General features: G+C 33.5%; 1 protein-coding gene across 1 annotated transcript in view; it reads left to right on the top strand.

Annotated features, from left to right (window-relative positions):
* LOC143232092 (uncharacterized) overlaps window positions 1-16,878 on the top strand; it is a 50,740-nt gene extending 33,862 nt beyond the window's left edge. The window contains exons 7-8 of the mRNA XM_076467161.1: window positions 7,838-7,962; window positions 15,083-16,878. Coding sequence (XP_076323276.1) covers window positions 7,838-7,962; window positions 15,083-16,630 — 1,673 coding nt within the window. The 3' untranslated portion in view covers window positions 16,631-16,878. The remainder of the gene's footprint in view (window positions 1-7,837; window positions 7,963-15,082) is intronic.
* Window positions 16,879-22,267: the final 5,389 nt, after the last annotated feature.

Raw genomic sequence — 22,267 nt, 5'->3', positions numbered from 1 at the left:
CAATCAGTCACAGCTGAATGTTTCTGGTGGAACTTAAAGATGAACAAATAGTTGTGAAATATACAATTTTATCTATTTTTTTTACCCAATCATAGAAATTTCTAATTTTTAGATTTTAGTTACTTTTGTTAAAAGATATACATTAATAAATAGAACATATGCAAAAAAAAAACAGAAATTTAGGACTGACTTTAACTTTGAGACTTATTTATACTTATGATCATTTTCATTTACAAAAGATTCGTGTTTCTTTCTAGAATATTTCAAAAGCATTATAATTTAACTGGCTTTCATATTAATTTGTAGACAAGTAATAAACATATCCATTGTACAAGACTGCTGGCTTAAATAAATATTTTGATATCTATGGTACCTAAGAAATTATTCAGTGTTATATAGTTTTCAAATTGATTAAAAAGATAGATGGTTAAGTTATAGATTCTTTGCTTGTCAGTATCTACAGTTTGTATTTCTGATTGGCTAAACACTTTGAAAACCATAGTAGAGAAGGAGGAAAATCAGTAAAGGAAAATTTTTTTGTGCAGATGTATCACATGACATAGAGAAGTGAAGTATGTGTATTTACATAAATATTTCCTTTTAAAGTTAAAAATTAAGAATAACATAAAAATTTAAATTTACATTTTACTTCAAAATTTATTACAATACATTGGTAATAAAGTTGTTTAATTAAATTGAGAATGTGTAATGGATTTACTATTATGTATTTATTCTAATGTTTGTTTCAGTTAAATATACTCTTCAAAACAAGAAACGCAAAAGGGATATTTTTTTTATTTTAAAGAGAAATATATGTACTAACGTCACAAGCTCAGAGTATGTGATGTTACACGTGTTAAGGCACTGATTGTCAAACCAAAATGACAATAAAAGTTGTGCACTTTGAAAACTGAGGAAAACATCGGATTTTTCGCCAAAACGCATGCGTGTCCAATAAGTTTGTTTGAGAGATCTGCATGTTCTGCAAGTGCAACACGTGCAAAATCCCTATAAAAGTGACGGGTTCTCGGTTTCCATAGCTCAGGGTTAAGCCACCGACACGCAATACAGTTACACCAAGACTGACTGAAGCACAACGCAACAACGCCATTGATTGCTTGGAAGCAGGCGAATCTCGATCAGATGTTGCCAGAACTGTGAATGTCCACCCAAGCACCATCACAAGGCTATGGAATCGTCACCAACAACATGGATCAACTCGTGACCGTCCACGATCTGGCAGACCTCATGTGACAACACCCGCACAAGATCACTACATCCGGTTACGTCACCTTCGGGATAGGACCACCACTGCGACGTCTACTGCCTCAACCATACCAGGGCTGCATAGGATTTCTCATCAGACCTTACGCAACCATCTACGAGATGCAGGAATCCGACCTCGACGTCCAGTCAGAGGCGTCATCCTCACCCAGCAACATCGTCAAGCATGGCTGCAGTGGACTCGGACACATCAGGTATGGCCTCGTCGACGATGGAGGCATGTTTGGTTCAGCGATGAATCACGTTTTATGCTTCGTAGTCAGGATGGAAGGACCCATGTTTACCGTCGCCGAGGTGAACGTTTTGCAACAAACTGTGTGCAGGATGTTGACAGATTTGGTGGTGGCAGCATCATGATGTGGGCTGCCATCGCCTACAATGCCAGAACAGACCTTTTGCACATTCGAGGGAATCTTACGGCTCAACGATACGTCGACGAGATTCTTAGGCCCCACATGCAACCCATCATGGTGAACATCAATGACGTTTTTAAACATGACAACGCCCGTCCTCACACAGCCTGACTCACCACTGTTTTCTTGAGACACCACAACATCAACATTCTTCCCTGGCCCTCCAGATCACCAGATTTAAACCCCATCGAACATCTTTGGAACGAGTTGGACTAACGTCTGCGACAGCGACAACCTCAACCGCAGACTCTACCTCAGCTTGCAGCAGCTTTGCAGGCTGAGTGGACAGCCATTCCACAGGATGTGATTCATCATCTCATCGCTTCCATGGGCAGGAGATGCCAAGCAGTTATTGATGCTGACGGGGGGCATACTCGTTATTGACGTTGAGTGACGTTAAACTTCACCTAGTGAGCATGTACTTCGCCTTTGCAGACTTTGGATGTTCAGCAGTGAATGTGCAAAGTTTCACACATGTCATACAGAACTACTTGTTAACAATTTGTCTCATATTTTGCCTTTTGCATTTCTTTTTTTGAAGAGTATATATGCTTAGAAATGCATGTAACTTGTATTGTTAAATATGTATCACAAAAGTCCCACTTATTCTCTAAATTTATAAAAGATTCTCCAGCATAAGAATCAACAATTTACTAAGTGTGTATGTAATACTACTGATTGACAGCATTGCTGCCAAGTGAACTTTCAACAATGTCTCTGAAAAAGTTGAAAAATTGATGTGCTAAAAGGCAACAGAATATTGTTGTCAATATACTGTAAGCCATGGAAGCTGTAATTGTGATAAACGCTTATTAATTGGTTTATTTTGTGTTTTTTTCTTATAGCAAAGCCACACAAAGGGCTATCTGCTCAGCCCACCGAGGGGAATCGAACCCCTGATTTTAGCATTGTATATCCGGAAACATACAGCTGTACTAGCGGGGGGCCTTATTAATTGGAAAAGTACAGGTATGTTACCAGAAATGTATAGATTTTAAACATTACAAATCATTCATCTTCAGTGAATTAACTTCAGACATTAGTATTTCCAAAATGACATTAAATAACTTCATCAGTAAGAAGTTAGCTTATAAGCGGCATGAGGCCAGCTAAGAATAGACAGCAAGCTAGCAACTATAATTTTGAGTATGTTTTGTGTATTATCACAAAATTTGGCAAGCTTTTCAGTATATATTGCAAACCTTTTGTACACAAAAAATCACATTTCTTATCAAGTATTTTAATTACAAATATTTGTAGTTAGAGCAATCATTTCTTTAAGTGCAATGTGATTTTTAAAAATACTTTGTTTTATTTGAAAATTGTGCAATTTCATTGCATAATCTCTAAAAACTTCTTAAGTAACTACCAAACAATTTTTTTATCAAACTTTATATTTTATTTGTTATTTCTGTGCCTGTAACCCTATATCCATTCAGTCAGTTTGGCAAACCTTGTAACTGCTATAATAAAGTGTGAAATAAACCTGAATTCCCCTTTTTTCTTTCTAGAATGGTAGCATGTTCTAATGTTAAACTTCAATTGTTTATTCTGAATAGCTTAAACTTGTAATACTGTACATCTGTGTTTATATCATGTTATTGTTTTATTAACTTCTGAACTGTGTCCAAATAATTTGGCAAGCATGCAGCTCAAGTTACCATATTAAATGATGTTGTGTATGAAGTCCTCACAGGCATACCTCTTGAAGAATTTTTTTTCATTAGCTTACCATACTGAACCTAAAAAGTTTATAATTTATATGTTTTAGTTAATTTTATAATAATACAAAAAGAATACACATGAAGAACAAGTAATGTATTTACCTGGTCCTCTTATTCTTTTGTTGTTGACATTTGACAAAACTTGAGCCTACTTTTTCTATTAATATAACTAGTGCACTGAGTAATTTTTATTTTATTAAATAATACACCTAAAAGTACAGACTAGTTACACACACAAAGCAAACTGCTCTATACTATCATAATTGTTTTGCTTTTTAAATATGAGATATAAAATTCAACTAATCTTGTTGATGTGATTCTCATGAGAAAATTTTTGATATAAGGATTGTTCTGTACATAAATCAATGCGATATAATTTGTTACTTGATAGGTTAAAACTTTTGGCTTATTATGGGTTATAAATAATGTCATCTTAAAAGTTATAGAAAGCTATTAACATTTTGGTAAAAATGATATGATAGGGTGGGCATTATGAGTGGGTCTTTTTTTTTTCTTTTTTATGGTTCTGTAATCAAATAACATTGAAGGCTATAAAAATTGCTTTGCCTGAGTAATACCTATATTATAATAATCTTTATACTTCTTAGGAGGTAAAAAGTTTAAAAAGAGGGAAGACCTGGAGTGAAATTGTTAAAATTATCATAATTGGAGTGATTAAAGATTTTAAAAATACTTCCTTATATGTTTAAGAACTGAAAAATTGTGTTAAAATTTGATTTATTAACTAAATTTTGATGCCAAGTTTATTGATAATGAAGTCATTTAATTAAGTTTGAATGTAATTCTAAAGTGTTTTGACATGCATTTTGAAATACCTGTGACAAGAGGGTTAAGTTTTATGAGTTTTTCTATTATGGTTGTATTGTTTGGTAGTTTCACCAGATAAGTTTTATTTTATATTTATAAAATATATTTTTTGACTACATTTTTCATGCAGATAAAATATTTTCAAATACTTTCTACATTGTATGATTAAATAAGTTATTTTACTTATGTATATAATTTTTTAGTTTGAAACAAAATAATTTTTGTTATTTTGAAGCTTTACAAATGTTTTACATTTTTGTTATGCAGTGTTTTATAATGTATTTTACAATTAGATTTTGTAACAATTATCATCAAGTCTTTAAAGTATGGATCATAAGTTACTTCTTTCAACCCAGGTACCCTTTACTACAGATAACAGAAAGTTTCAGCATCATATTAAAAAAATGTATTAAAGTACTTTTTGTTTGTTATACCAATTAGAATAGCATAAAATCTTAGCTAACAATTCATATTGTAATAGTATATAAAATTTAAATTCTAATTATACAAGTAATTATTTTTAAAATTCTGCTACAATAACACACTTGACATATTTTGTCTGGGCATTTTGTCTTCTCTATTTTTTCTGCCATCCCTTAAAAGAGTATAAAATTGAACATAAATTGTTATTGCTCAGGCAGACCATGGTATTTATAGCCTTCAATTTTGCTTGGTTACAGTGATATCGATAGAAAATCAAACCCTTCCTGTCACATCCTCCCTTTCAGGATCTGTTGATAGTTTTCCTTTACATTTAACTGTACATTACATTTTACCAATAGAAAGTCAAGGTTCTCATCTATCAAATGATGTATTGTATCATGCTATATTCTAAACAGATAATGGCTAATTTCACTCAGAGTACAAGCAAAGTTTCAAACAAAAAATTAATTACTAGCATAGATGAATTTGTAATGGCTCTTGTTGCATAGTTAGAAAGCCAGAAAACTGGCTGCTTCTTGCATGTTATTAGTCTATGTTCTTTAGTGCATTATTTAATTAAACAAAAATTATTCAGTTCCTTACCATCATCAGTTAAAAAAAAGTACAGTCAAGTATCATCAGTAGTTCACAAAAAATAATAATATCTTTCTTGTTTATTATGTTTATTCTTTATTTGTTATCATAGAAATAACTAAAATGTAAAAGTTTGGATTTTTTTTAGGTATTTAAGATTAGATTAGGTAAAAATAAATAATAATAAAAATGTCTCATGATGCACGAGGCAAGATGTAGGTAATGTAATTTGATAGCATTTGATTTACAACTTATATACATGCAGATAGTAGTTAAAACATGATTCAAAGGGCAACAAAAAATAACATTTAATTTTAAATAAATACAGTTACGACAGAAAGTGTTTGTACCCCTGTGTCCTGAGTAGTTTTTCGCTCATAACTTAAAAAGTATCACGATTAGGCCAATAGACGTATGGTGTATTATAAATATTATAGTAACACACATCTACATAAATGTTTATGTAAATTAAATGACAAATAAACTGTTTATAAACAAATAACCAAAAATAGGAGGAGCAGAAAGTGTTTGTGGGTGTACTTTTAATGGTCAGTTGTGTAGCTTTCAGGTGAATTACTTGGTGCAATCTCTCCTCGTAGCCCTCCATGATCATTTGACAGTACTTGACAGGTATTTTCTTCCATTCTTCTTTACAGAAGGCCTCTAACTCTTGCAAGTTGTTCGGATGACGCTGATGAACCCTGGTGAAATAAATGATATTCCTGTAAAAATTTTGTTTAGTTTGGTGAATAAACTACATTATACCATTCCAGAACTAAACACTGGGTTCATAATTATTGGAATTTAGCCAGCAAAACATTTACTTCCGGCAATTTAGCGCCGTCTCCGTCATTATCTACTTGGTCATCATGGCAAACAGGAAACAACTGTCCAGTGATTTAAAAAAACCGAATTATTGTAAAATACAAGTCTCATGTGTCTCTTTCCGGTATTGCTACACAACTTAATGTGCCGAAATCTACTGTTCAAAGCATAATTGCCAAGTTTAAGCTTACAGGATCAACTGCTAACTTCCCTCGTTCCGGGCGCCCCACCAAAATTCCACAGAAAACCAAGAGGAAGGTTCTCAGAGAAGTTAGTAGGAACCCTCGTTTAACACGTAATGACATACAGAAACTGGTAAGGGAAACTGGGGTTGAAGTAAGCACCTCTACAGTTACGAGCATGTTACACTCTTCTGGGTTCAGAGCATGCCATTCTCGTAGAACTCCATATTTAACATGATCAAGCCACCTCCGTGTTTAACTGTATGGCCGGTGTTCTTTGGAAGTTTTCGTTTCACCTTCTCACGGAAAATATAGCGAACATCATTGTGGCCGAAAAGCTCAATTTTAGTCTCGTTTGCCTTCACCGCGTCAAAGGAATCATGTAAAAAGAAGAGTACGTTGATATATTAGGCACTTATATCAAGTATGATGCTTGGAACTTGCGGCTTGGGCATCATTGGATCTTCCAGCACAACAATGACCCTAAGCACACATCGAAGTATGTGCAATCCTGGTTGCAGAGGATTCATATAAGCATTCTGAAGTGGCCATCGCAGTCACCCGATCTCAACCCAATTGAAAATGTTTGGCATGAGTTGAAGACCAGGGTTCATCACCGTCATCCGAAAAACTTGCAAGAGTTAGAGGCCTTCTGTAAAGAAGAATGGAAGAAAATACCTGTCAAGTACTGTCAAACGATCATGGAGGGCTACGAGGAGAGATTGCACCAAGTAATTCACCTGAAAGCTACACAACTGACCATTAAAAGTACACGCACAAACACTTTCTGCCCCTCCTATGTTTGGTTATTTGTTTATAAACAGTTTATTTGTCGTTCAATTTACATATATATTTATGTAGATGTGTGTTAGTATAATATTTATAATATACCATACTTTCATTATCCTAATCATGATACATTTTAAGTTATGAGGAAAAAACTACTCACGACGCAGGGGTACGAACACTTTCTGCCATAACTATAAATGTATACTGTCACGAGCTTAAAGCCACGTTGGATAAACAAATGTAGCTTCATGTTACAATTTGAAGGCATTCAAGAAAGATAAAAGGGGTAATTTACATTTATTTCAATTTTTTGGGGTGGTTACAAGGTTGGTCAATTTGACTCTTCCTGTTTTGAGTTCAAGAAGAGAAAATAAGGTTTTATAAAAAAAAAAAAGGTTCAAGATGTATTCAGGAAGTTTTAGGGATTACACATAGGAAATTTGAGATTTGTGAAATAAGAAAAAGTATCTTTAATCTTAATGTGAAAATTACTTTGCACACGGACTATTCAAAACAAATACTCAATGTATTAATGGACAAAAAAATGTAAATTTTTGTTTGGAAAGACTTGTAATGTTAACCAAAAGACTGCCAAATTTTGTTAAGATATACATACTATATTGATAATTAGAAGTAGTAAATCTATAAAGACTTTAAATGAGTACAAATAGTTAGTACATATTTGTCCTCTTCTATGTAAAATGATTGATTTTTTTATTCTTTCACAAATTGCTGTTTTAAAGATTTGCTATTTGTATGTGAAAATTCTTTCCAGGTTCAGATCTAGATGGTGATGAGTATTCTTTATTATGGTTGAAAGAACTGATCTTCAAAAGAGAAAATCATGCACCAATGGACTTTCCAAGTAATGATGCCAAAGAAATTGATAAACCAGTCGAGGTAAGAACTATTTTTATATTAATGCAAACTGAATCTCTGTAACATTCTAATAACATGTTTTTGCTATGTACATTATTTGTGTAGTTTCAGAAATTTTTCTTAGTGATTTGCACCTATTAAAGATATAATAAATTCATGGAGAAAGACATGATAATAGTGCACTGGTTTCAAATATGATACCTGTACTTTACTATTGCTTGTAATTAATAATCTTAGTTGTTTTCTTCAAATTAGACTTTTTATTCCTCTCTACATGTTTCCCCTGCACAACACTTTATCATTGCAGTTTGAAATCTTATAGAAATCTGTCTTCTTAGGTATTTTTTTTCTTAAACTTACCTTACAACATATTCTTTATTTCTTTGTACAATTATTACTTTTTGTAATGATATGGTAGCAAATTAAATATTTTTTATTTTATTAAATAATGCACTAAAGAACATAGACTAATAACATATAAAAAGCAAAGAATTACCTCTAATAATCACAATTTTCCTGCCTTTCCAACCATGTGACAAGAGGCATTACAAATGTATCCAAGCTAGCTGTTAGTTTTCTCATGGGAATGGAGATTGTACTATGAGCAAAGTTGATGATTATTTATTCAGAACCCAACATTATACAATATATTATTTGAGAAGTGGTAACCTTGATGTTCTATAAGGTATAGGTAATATATAATTAAACATAAGAGTGAACTGTCAACAAATCCCAACATGTGGGTGTGGCAGGAGAGGGTCTGATTTTCTATTTAATGGTTCTGTAACCAAACAAACTGAAGACTATAAAAACGTATGTTTTGTTTGAGCAATAATGATCTTGTAGTGAGTAATTCACACTTAATTCTTTTGACCAAGGTATCCTTTACTGTGCATGATACAAAGTTTCAGTGTGTTATATTCAAAGTTCTATTAAACTGTCTTTTGTTTTTATTATACCATTTAATATGTTTTAAACATCTAGCTAATAATCAATATCAATGATAGTATATAAGTTTCAAGTTCTTAATTGTGTAAGGAAATACTTTTAAAATCCTGAACCTCTCCCAGTCTTCAACAGTAACACATTTTCTCTGTTATTTTCTTTTCTCCATTTCATCAACCACTCCTTCAAAATGAATGAAATTAAATGTAAATTACTCCCTATAGAATTGTCATTGCACAAACTGTAATTTATGTAGTCTTCAATGTTAGGTTGAAATTGTCTGTTTTTGCACATTATTTAATTAAATGAAAATTAGTTAATGCATTACTACCATTAATATACTATATATATAGTCTTAAATGTCTATGACAATTAACAGCAAGATTGTGTAAGTACTTTATTTCTTTTTTTTTGTTTATTCTTTAATATTATAAAAGTGACTAAAATGTAAAAGTATGGATCTTTTAGGATTAGTTAAGATTATATTAAGTTAGATAAATAATAATAATATAATAAAAGTGGTTCATGAGACACACACACATGTGGGCAGTATGAAGGTAATGTAATTCAACAGTGCAACTGGAGCTGCACATAACCTGAGTGATTTACAACTTATTGTGGTGCAGGTAGTAGTTAGACATGGTTAAAAGGGACAGTAAAACAACAAAAGTCAACTATCAGTAGATGTATGTTGTTATGAGCTTAAAGATACTTATGATAAACTAACATAGTTTCATGTTACAATGCAAAGCCATTCCACAAAGAAAAAAAGGGGGGGTAAGGGTGTTGTAGATTTATTTTGATTTTTTTTTGGCAGTTATGAGGTCAGTTAAACTGACCAATTTCATTTTGAGTTAGGGTAGAAAAAATAATAGATCAAATATAAAGTTTTACAAGAAAACAAAACATTTGAAATGTATTTAAGAAGTTTTTGAAATCACACAATGAAATCTGAGATTTTTGAAATGGTGAAAAGTATTTTTAATCTTAACATGAAAATTACTTCACACACAAACTATTTATGGACAAATATTAATTTAGTTTATTAAAATTCCTCACAAAAATTATATTTTTATATGTGAAAGATTTATAATGTTTACTGAAAGACTGCCACATTTTGTATAGATTTACACACTATACAGTAACTTCTTATTTGTCAAGTTTTTATCTGTCAAATCTCAGATTTGCTCAATTGGGTTGAGATTGGGACTCTTTGGGAGCCATTGTATCATTGAATGACTCCAGCAGCTTCTTTCTTAGCTAAATAATTTCTGCATAGGTTAGATGAGTGTGTGGGGTCATTATCTCCTTGGTAGTAGAATCCTTTACCAATAATACACAAATAACTGGGTATACCATAATAGATCAATATCTGGTACATTATTCCATCTATTTTGCAAATATTTTCTCTTGCCTCAACAGAAAGACATCCTAGGACCATGCAGTGCCTTTCCTATGCTTCATCGTAGGAGCTACACATTAAGGTATCTTTCTTTCTTCCACCAGATGTACAACCTATGTTTTGAACCAGACAAACTTAGATTCATCTGTCCAAAACACCCATTTCCAATCAGTTAAGTCTTATACTTTTTAGCAAATTTCAGTTTCTTGACAATGCTTGGAGATCAAATTGCAGGTTTTTAAACTGCTACACAACCAAATATTTCATTCTTGTTAACTGTTCTTGATACTGTAGATCTGGATGCTTTTCTGTTATTTGATACATGGTCATTTAACTCATGCTTGAGATCAGTGGCAGTCTTTCTTCTGTCCCAAGGCCTGCATAAACTTAAGGTATTTAACATCAGTATCATTGAGTTTAGGTGTCCTACCTCTTCCTTTCCAATTTTAAAATTTATCTGTCTTGGTCTCACTGTCTAGAATGTACTTGACAGTGTTTGGAGAGCATTTTAATTCTGCAGCAATTTGTTAGAATGTCCAACCAGCCTCAAGTAAAGCTTTCATGCAAACTCTCTGCTCTACTGGCTATTTTTTTGGTACAAGTATGTGGGAATTCTAAACGGTGATAAGTATTTTCATCATGGCTTATTCAGTTGATGACAGGGATGTTTCAATTTACATCCTATTTCTGCCCCACTTTCCAGCATTTACCTTCCTTTTCCTCATGGGGTTTCTAGAGACCTTTCCCCTTCTACCTTCCACTGTTGGCCATGTGTTGTCTTTTGATATGACACTACACATGTAGTTAATTTTTCTTTATGTCTTTTTGGGCCATGACTCTATATTCTTGCACACCCATCAACCAGTTCTATCCATACAGACCATTCTTATGGCTCATTTTTCATGAAATTTCAAGTTTCACACTATCTGTATGCCCTTGTTGTGTATGTTTTCTGTCTAACTGTTTATTCCTTGCAAGAGACTCAATACTCTCTGATGTGGCTATGAGTCGTTTTTTGACCTTATCATTTTCAGCTTTGTCCATCACAGTTTTCCATGGTACTGCTGTTCACTGTCATTCCAAGCAATACATGGCTTTTCCTTTGTCCTCTATGAGACATCTGGTCATGCCAGTGTCTGTTTGAGGCATTTCTTGTCTTTTGTCATAATAGGTGTCATATATGCTTGACACCGGTTTTATTGCTGCCAGTTTGCCCATCATAGAATGGTATATATCTTTTAGAGCCCTATCCAATGGTGTTGCTTTTGTGTTGTCTGTTGTTTTTGAGTGTTGCTCCCTTGCTTGTCATATTCATACTCTGGGGTTTGCACTTCCACATGTGCATGGACAGCTAGCTTCTTCTTGCCATTTCCTAATGGGAGTCAGTTGGATCTACTTATCATCTCCTTCTTGTAGCTGTGTTGGTGAAATGGTTGTTTGCTTCAGAGGTTTTGCTTTCATCCTAATACTTTACACATCTGGTTATTTTCATCAACACCCATCTCAGTTGGGCTCTAGCTTCTCCTCTCAGACTCCTTTCTATGGAGCTTGCTGTTTGGACTGCCTTATCTACTTCTTTAATTCCTGCTGGTGAGGTTCTGTAGTTTCTGAGGTGTCGATTGCTTCTGATACTTGTTATACCCTATGGCAGGTCTTATATGCATTTGCTTCAGTGAAACCTTGCACGGTATCCCTTGGATACTTCTATTCATTCTTCCATCTTGCTTGTCAGTCTTTGTTTTTGGATGAGACCCATATTTTGGCAGGAGTCCTGCTTCTTCCTCCACAGCCTGAGTTACATCTGTTTACAGTTGCTTCTATTCAGAGTTGGGTTTCATGGGTTGATCACCATTGGTTTTGAGTCATTGGTCTACAGAGAAAATTTCTTTCCACATCAGTGTTCCCAAACTCCTCACTGTTTCATTAGGTTTTAAATCATTTGCTTTCTATTGCCAGCTGCCATTAACTTATGATCCATGTTAACATTTTTACTGGGTGGCTTCTATAATCACTCAGGGAGCACAAGTTCACATTCCCTGTTTTTTTTTTTTTTTATACTATGAATCCTTTTTTTGGACCCACACTCATTGAATTTCTGTGATGGTGTGTCATGTCACAGGTGCTCTCCCTCTCTTGGTCATTGGTCTCTGCTGTTCAGATCAAAGTCCATTGGCTACCAAGGTGTCCATCACTCAAAGTATGGGACCTTATTTTGATCCTTCCTGCCCTCACCACATCTCCATTTGCACTTCTGTGTCTGTGTTCCCTGTTTCATTTCTTCCACATCCTGGTCTGCAATCATCATATGTCAGATAATTTTGCCCTCAACATTACCAAGTGCTTGTACTCCTTCTTCTCCCTTATCCAGATTATGCTTTTCTTTCTTCAACTACTGCAGCTCATGATGTTCAGGTTTTCTTTCTCCAATCTTCATAACCTTAATGATAACTCTTGATCCTTATGGATGCCTGTGTCATGTCTTTGCCATCTGTTATTACACTGCTTGCTTGGCTTCTTTCTGGGATCCTCATTTCCACCAGATTCTCCCTTTGCAACCTTCCTCTTCCCGTGATTTTTACCTGGCTTGTATAACAACTTAGGTTTGACATTTGATATAGGTGGCTTCTTCCTCCTTGTCTCCTTCCTAGTGTGATCTCTTTCGCATTTCGTCACATTAACTACATTGCCTTCTCTTCTCCCTTCCCCCTCATTTCCATCAGCCATTGGCAGAGATTCTGTTATAGGGCATGTGAAGGGCTTTGCTCATGTACATCTTCCATTACCTACAACACATCTCTGTTTCTGCTTTCCTGGGATACTGTGGCAAGTGGTGCCTGACAAGGTATTTTGTCTGTACTCTGAATGGGTACAACTTAGATGGCTATAACCATTTGTAGACATCCTTCCATCAGATTTACACTGTAGGCTATGCTAATTCCAAGATTTCCATGGCTATGTATGCCCACCCTTGACATGGGGTGTTTCACAAGATCAATCAAGTGTGAGTTCCTTGTGTAATAGTATACCCATCCAGGACTGCACTATTCACTGACATCATGAGCAAAGCAGAATGGAAATACTTCTTATCCCTATCATGCCCCAATTTGGATAAATTATTGTCATTTGCTTTTAAAAATAGAGAATCTTAGCAACCCAATGTACTGTCTTGGGTTCTGTAGACCCTTTGGACTTTCCAATGCACTTTCTCCCTTTCTTCAGTGGAATATGGAAGTCTTTATCTCTTACCAGTTCCAGACTGCTAAGGTGGTTGTCCACAAATACAACCTTCTGTTGATTGAGTTTCACAAAGATGGCTGTAAACATTCAGTTCAGACTAGGGCAGTGGTGTTCTGTCAAAGTATAGGGAGTTACAAAATCCTCTGGATGGATGGATAATTTTGATAGAGTTGAAATGCCCAATTGCAGTTAATCCCTTTGATTGGATGTTCTACCTCTACCCTTGAAAAGAAGTCCATACCAAGTGATTGAGGTTTTTGGAGGTCAAGTGAACAAATCACGTAAGTCCTCACATAGGTTTTGGGTTATCATTTTCTCCTCTCAGTTGCTCTTCTGTGTAGTGGGTCATAGTAGGTCTTTGTTTCTGCTTCTTTCATAGGTTTTCTCTTGTTATGAGGTGTTAACGACCTGGGTTGTTTCATGTTTGTTCACAATTATGGGGTCAAGTGAATGCAATGAACTTCCTTCAAGTTCTTGCTGACATATTCCCAGGATCCCTAACATTAGGCCACTCTGTGTATTCCTGGATTCTTCTGATAGGTTTCTCCTGGACTCTAGGACTTGAGGTGAAGACAGTATAGTTCTCATCCTATCCTTGTGAGAATGTTAGTAAAATATTTTGGACAATTTTGTTTTTTGAACCATTGATGTTTTTTATTTTTTAAATAACAAAATGTAGAAATATCTAAAATATGTCAAACTGCTGTAAATGTAAAGCAATTAACTTCACTATCCCCCCTGATGCTAAAACGTGCAATAATCCTGAATGAAACTACACGACTTGATGAAAATAAACTTTTTATTGATTAAACTAATACAGTGTAAAAGCTAATGAATAGGAATTAACGATACTTTTAGTGATGCATACATAATAGTTAAATATGCATTAGAACTTAGAAGAGGAAAATACTTTCATAATATTATCTTAATATGACCTTCCTTTGCATTTTCTTGGCTTTTCCTCAAGCAATGCACATGTTTGTGGCAAAATAAAATACATCAGAAGTGTTTCTTCTTAGGTTGTCTATTAGAGCAATTCACATGTAACTGACATTTTAAACTAGACAACATGAGCTGTTTGTGTCATTAAATATTCCAGTTATTTATCAACAGTTCTGTTTTTTTATAAATCTTAATATTTGAAATTATTCACAAAAGTAATTAAGAAAAAAACAAGTTTTGTTCTTATGGTGCTAGTTGACATTTTATAATAAAATGTCAAAGATTTTCTGAGAGTTTTGTCATATGCTTCAAGCAGCTGCCTACTCATGTATAAATGCAGCCTTGTCCATTATTCAGTCTGATGGTATCTTGTATCAGACTGTTGGAGCATTCCTCCATTTTCATTGATCAGGGTAACACCCAGATTCATGTATTTAATATCCACTGCAATTAAACATTATATACAATTATGTAATTGTTTTATAAAATTTTATTGACAATTTGTCAGTTAAAATTATAAATTTTGATTGGTGTAACTTCTGATACTTTTATGAGAATAATGCTATTGAAAATATATATCAATATGTTACTTTACTTTTTAATTATGTTTTGCAGGTTGCTGATATGTTGGAATATTTTACTGACTATGTTAACAAGGACAGTGGAATTGGTCGGGTGGCTCATGCTCACCTTGTCTGGGCTGACTATGAAGAAAAAGGAATTTTTTCTAAGAAATGTTTATTGTTGGCAAAAGATCATGCACAAAATATAGATTTTGCTAAAAGTGGTATTTTTGAACCATCAGATCCTAGTTCTTTTCCTTTGCAATATCCAGACTTCATGGACAAACTTGATCACAAGAATTCTTATCTTTCAAAGCGAGCATTAGGATACCTGTATCGAAATTGCAAGCGAGTACAGTTTGCCACAGATACAGTAAACGAAAAACTTGAATGTGATCCTGACTCTTATCTTATATATCCAGGTTGGGAAGAATACTTGGAATCTGCTAAAGAAGCATTGGAAAAATATTCTTACAACCTTAGAACTGTTGTGAAAATGTTTGGTGTAGAAAGTGAGGGAGAACTTGTTTCTATGAGTATAACTTGTCTCTCAAAACATTTAGCAGAAAGAAATGAACTGAAAAATGTAGCTGTTGTGCTGGAAAATCAGATTAAGCATGTGTTTAAATCTTTAAATAAAGAATTCTATAGAGAATTTTGTGATGATTCTAAAACCAAAACATCTGATAACTGTCTGCTACTTGAAAGAGAAGACAAAATCCTAAGAAAAGCTTCTGCATGGTACAAGGTAACTTTTGAACAAAACAAGAATAACGTTGATAAAACCATTTTTTATGGATTACCATGGGTTGTAGCAGATTTATTAGTTGATATTAGAAAAAAACAAACTGCCAAGGAAACCAAAATATCAGAGAAACAACAACTTATTGATAAAATTAATAGCATTTGTTTGTCAGAAGGTATAACTGAAACTTTAAGTTATCCAGAACCAAACCTATTTCAGCAAGCAACTAAGGCCTTGAAATTACTTCAAAGGTGGGTTCATTACCATAGCAAATTGTTTTCCATTTCAAACTTTCACACTGATGTTCAAAGTTATATTTACAGAGTGTTCGATAAAGTTATGGAAGAAAGTTGGTCATATCTAAATGATGTCTCAGCAGGAGGTCTGGTTTTATGGTGTCTGGAACTAATGGCAAATGATGGAGTGAAGTCAAATAATGCCAGGATTGAGGAAAGTGTTATCTGTATTGAGCAAGAGATTGGTCTTATAGCACTGATCACATTATGTAAGTTGGTGCATGGAAAATATGATAATGTGTGTTTTAAGGACTTTGATAACCAAAACACATGTGATGTGTTACATGTACAAGATGAGTGGGAAATAATTCACCTTTCACTTGTCAATGAACAGTTTTCAAGTCCTTTTATGAAAAAGGAAGATGAGGTGAAACATTATATCCAGAAAAATACAGGAATCTCCAAGATGGATATGAGAGCTAAGCATGAGCATGATAACAAATGGCATCTCTTGTTGACCGTTCGAGGTTGCAGGTGGAGTTTAGAAAGAGTGAAAGAGTTGGTTGTCAGAAAAAGTTTTGAAAATGCAATTAAAACTGGATCATTTGAAAGCCAGTAAGATGCACAGATGTGTGCAACATAAATGTTTTGTATGTAACTTTTTAAAATATTCCACATGGTGAACCTTCTGAACTTTGGTGTGACAGATTTTATAAAACTGATTTCTTTTATCTAATATAATTTGCCCATTTATTTGAAGGTACCATTTTTGTTCTTAGAAACAGACCCAATGCAATTCTTATTTCTTCTAGTTTGAATAGAAACATTAATCCAGCAATAGCTTTGTTATAAATAAAGTATTTTACCATATTTTGTGCATTGAATTGTATTGGTACAAATATACAAAATAGTGCTGTCCAAAGATAGTATTTCATATATGCATATATTTTAGTTTTATGTTAAAAAAAGTTTTTATCACCAATTTTAAAAGTTGTCTACTAATAACTTTCCATCATTCAAAGGTTATTTCAAGACTGAATCAAATACTTGTTGTAATCAGAGGTTGTAGTCTTGTTTTGTAGTATTTGTACATTTCACTTCATTTCCTTTTTAAAATTACAAAACGTGTTAAGGGCAAATATTTCATTACAATGAATTCAAAAAACAAAGTAATGTTAAAATTTGTGTTTTATTATTCCAGTATGATTCAATTCTCAGTGTATTTATTAACATACACTTAGCTATTTTATTTGCATATTGGTCTTGTTTGATAAAAGAAGTTGATCATTTTAATAAAACAAAAATTAATGTTGTTTCACAAGTAGAAATGACATCATAAAACATGATCAGTTTCGGTTTTGCACATAATACCTATAGTAGTAAGATACGATCTCAAAAAAAGCCTTACATCATTATCTCATCTCTGAATAATCTTGTTTTTCCATATGTAATATTTTTATTTATTCATAACAATGGTTAAAATATTTTATTCATGGTATCTTACAAAAATGGCTCATCACGTTTGCAGAAATTCTTGTTTGTGCAACTCCAAAATGGCTAACATACTGAACATTCTATAGACTTATACTAAGAGCTTGACATAAGATGCAGGAGAGAATGTTATTGCATTGTCTTTGTTGAGCTAGAGCTTTCTCAATAATAATCCTCAAATTGTATGTTAAAAGTCTAATATATTTTAATGGAATTTAACAAGTTTTGAAAACAAAAGTTACTGATTTATTCTGCTTAGATTGATATAGATTAGGAAATGAAGTTTGAATGATAGGTAATTGGTTTGTAGATTAAAAAAACTAAAATTAAAAATGTAGAATTTAAAGATATTACAAAGTAAACATTAAATATCAAAAATTAACTTTAGTGAATTTCTCAAGAAAAATATTTTATGGAAGTTGTTGAAAATGTAGCAACAGTAAAATGTTCTACTCAAGAAACAACCATTTCAAGTGACATTTTAAACTTCTAATTGAGTCAAAGTTTAAATTAAAATCTTGAACAATTATGACATGTTTTAAGAGCTTGATGTACTACACACTAGACAAGAATGTTTGAACTGAATGCCATTTTATTAATATTAATATATGTGGTGTAGTGGTCATTTGTCATTTTATATATTCACTGAGTGGAGTTTCCCCTGCATTCGTGGTGCACATTGAAGTTCTGTGCTCCTTCATATAAATCTCTCCGAGCACAATGGTGCAACTCTACAGCCTTATCTGATAACTTGCTTGCAATATTTTTGGCTTTAGATAAGGTTGCCCAAAAAGGTCCATCTTAGTCTAATCAAGACTGGAAAGAACCTTTTCAGTTTGCTAGCTTGTCAGCCAGATGCTAGCTTTATGTATAGTTCATTGTACATGTTCAATAAGAGATCACTATGTTCATATAAGGGTTTGAAAGAGTTCCTTCCCCAGGTTATTGACATTTCCATACATTGAGTTCAGGTATTATAGAGAAAGCAAGTAAATTGCTCTATGGCATTGAAGCTAAGTTGATTTACACTCAGTAGTTTAAAAGGGTGCTGCAAAGGGCATTTTAAACCCTCAGCAGCTGAGAGAAGTGCCTTTCATGCTTCCCATGATAACTTTTTTTTTTCCTGACATTGAACTGTGATGCATAGAAGAAAGGGAGTTCACTAAACTTTTCTTTGCCAAATTTAAGGCAGATGGAGTTGGTGTGGTAATACCTGAAGTTTTTTCCTTTTCCAAAAGCTACCCTAAGCTGTACAACAAGATGATGCTTTGCCAGGTCAAAGCATATACCTACCAGGATTACCCAACCATCTATGCCCACTGTGATGGCCTTTACACCCTTTTTTGCAGCATTGAAAATGTGAAAAAAGCATTGTAATGTCAGCCTTCTCGTTACAGGATGCTAGCATTGAATCACTTTTGAATTTTGATACAGCTAATTGTCATTGTCCAGAAATGTTATTTCTTTTTTTTCTGGGTAGTTACAGACAGTTACATCTTCCATCTCAGTGCAAGTTGCTATTCTTTGTTGCTAAGTTCTTTTAGAAATGCTGTAAGTTTTATGGACATCTTTATTTAAGGAGAATCGTTTTCCATACCTTCTTGGCAGAGTGTAAAGTAGGCTTGGGAACGAACAGTAGTCTGCATGCTCCATTGGCAAAGCTTCTTATTTAAAGTGATATGATGCCACTACCAACTTTGTTGAAATTCATTATTGTGTACAAGGAAAGTGTATTTTCTGTCGGGCTGCTCCTGGTAATCAGTGGCAAAGCGTAGAAGAAGCTGATTCTTGATCTTTAATTTCTTGCTTGTCTTTCTGAAATTAAGCAGTAGTAAGTTGTTTATACAATTCATCCATTGAAGATCCATCTTCAATCTAGTTTCTGATATAAGAAACCAGCTCAGCAAATGCACGGTTACACAGTTCTTTCATCATCAGTATTTGGTTCTGTTTCTTTGTCTTTTTCCACACTTATATATCGATTCTTGAAGGATTTGAGTGAGTTATTATAATACTTTGCTTTGATTCCTACTTAACATCAACAAATCATAATCTTTTAGTCTTTAAACAATCTCTCTCATACTTTTTCAAGTTCTAAAATAGAGCAACTGTGTAACATTTCCCAAGTTTTTCTATGAAAGTTGCAATATTTGATTAACCCATCTAGATACTGTCAATTAGTTACTCTCACCTTGTTCATAACCATTGTTTTTTTCTTATTTCCATGCCACTCTTTTACTTCTTCCAGTTAGCAAACTTGAGTTGACATGACTTGTGTCATTTCACGTGATATAGCAATAGTGTATTCACACTGTCCAGTTCAATACAAACCAACTCAACAGGAAATATTTGAACTTGTCAGAATTATTCTACATTCTCCAGAAACTCCTCAGAGGAATTAAGTCCTTTGCTATCAAATCTGTCTGCTGGGCCTTTTAAATTACCATCACCTCCACAGATAATTTACTTTCTCAGTCCATTCTAGAACCCCGTGTTAGTAACTTCATTCATCAAACCGAAAATAAGGAAAAATGTTTGTTTTTACAGTAATTAACATCAAAATGGCAGTCATCTTGGATTTTATACAGATATTTAAATTATGAAAAAGTATGTCCACTCACTATTGTTACTAGTCCTGCTAGTATCAAGTCAGTTGAAATATGTTGTTACATTGAAAATGACAGACATAATATGCAGTTGCACAGTTTATAACGTGATGTTTGACCTTCACTTAACCTTGACAAAGGACACCCAGCCTGGGCACTTCTCTCCAGAATGTTTGCTAATGACCTAAACAGCACGTATACAGAGTTTGATGCTCTAGTCCAGTGTGGCCCTAAGCCAATGGAGTATCCTGTAAAATGTCATTAATTATAATTTGAGAGAGTTTATAGAAATATCATGGCTCGGAGCTTTCAAAGATTAAAAATCTCGGAATGTTTATGCTCATCCATATTCAGTTTATAGCTGCACTTCTTTAAATTATTTTTTAGTTTCTCACCAACATGTTTTATGTACAAGGTAAACATTAAATCTATCCCTAAATTTCTTACAGTTATTAAAGTACAAATATAACATCAAATAAGTTATTGGATACCCTAATATAAAAAGAGGGACAGACCAAGATTTAATAGTCACTTTGCCATTAGTGAAAACAATTTCTCTTAATGTATTCCAATTAAACATTAGCATACACCACATGCTTGTCTTCATACCAACCACAGGTACTTTGTGTTTTTAGCCAGTAACATGTTTGTGTAGTTTTATTGTGTTTTTTTTTGTACATGATTTGTTGAATACTTACAGATCAAAAAACTGTGTCTGTTATAAACACTACTTTGTGTTAAATTAAAGCATTACAATTCACTTAACACGTTGGCTGCTTCCTTATAATATGTTAGTCCACATTCTGATGCCAAATGCAATATAAACATCTACACTTAACCCAGGTTTATAATATGATCACAGTTGACAATCTTATGCTCATTTATATATTTGAAGTGAATTTTAGTGTGTGTTCACCTGTCAGCCATACAGCACTTAAAATTGTTGTGAATGTGCTGCGTTACTTGCAGATGAGTACACCCAGAATAAATTATAAATTACTTTTGTTTTTGCAATAACATCATTAACTCTTACGTTTTCTTTTCAACTGTAATTCTATACAACTTTTATGAGGTAGTAATAGGATAAAAATTAGTGTATATCTTGGAATAACACTAGCAATCTTAGAAAACGGGCAAAATGACTAATAAACCATTGAGTCCGAGACCAAAACAAATTTATAGGTAAATGATCAGGAACACTTCACATGACAAACTTCAACTTAGATGAATATGAACCTTCAGAGTATCAAAATAGTAATTCCACTTTATCAGGTATTAAAGAAAATGAACTGAAGCGTTGTATAAGCGGGACCTCTGACAGAGAAAGTGAAGTTATGCCAGTGACACCAAACATACGGCATATAGTAAATGGAATACATCTTGAAGTATTCTCATTTACTGACAGACCAAGTCTATCTGGAGTTAGTAACATGCAGCAAGATTCAGTAAAACTAATATCTTCAGTCTGGTGATAACTGATGAAATATATAATATTTTGATTGTACAAACACATATGAATGCTCAGAGGGTAATTACGAAAAGACAGCTATGTCAAAAATCTCAAATGAAAGATAGATAGACACAAATGCCATAAAAATAGGGTAATTTTTAGCAGTATTTGTGTATATGGGAGTTGTAAAATAACCTAAAATTGAGCTATATCGGAGCAGAAACAAGTTGCAAGAATGATTTTGTTCTAAGGATAATGTCACGAAACTGATTTCAGTTATTACTACAATTTATGCATTTTGCTGATTTGATTGATTAGGGGAAGTTAGAAACTTGCTTGTAATCCTGGGTAAACTTCATTGGAGCTATGTTACCTGGTGAGATGTTAGAAGTAAATGAAACTATGGTGATATGAGGTGTTTGTCTATAATTCCCACAGTATAATCCAGGTAAAACCCACAGATGTGACTTGAAGATACACAAGTTATGTGATCTCAGTGGTCACAATTGCACAATCTTCACAAGGTACTACTCACAGTACTCATATTGTAATTGATCTTATGGAAAACAATCTGACAGTATCACATTTGTTTATCTCCTGAATACAGTTGTTATAAATGCACTAATTATTTTCAAAGCAGTTCAGAGAAAAGAGTAACAGATTACTGAATTCAGATAAACTATTACTGAATCACTGTGTGAAGAATCTA

The sequence above is a fragment of the Tachypleus tridentatus genome, chromosome 11 (assembly GCF_004210375.1).
Source record: "Tachypleus tridentatus isolate NWPU-2018 chromosome 11, ASM421037v1, whole genome shotgun sequence".
Lineage (NCBI taxonomy): Eukaryota > Metazoa > Arthropoda > Merostomata > Xiphosura > Limulidae > Tachypleus > Tachypleus tridentatus.
The sequence above is the reverse complement of the archived record's forward strand: the minus strand, read 5'-3'. Positions and strand labels throughout refer to the sequence as shown.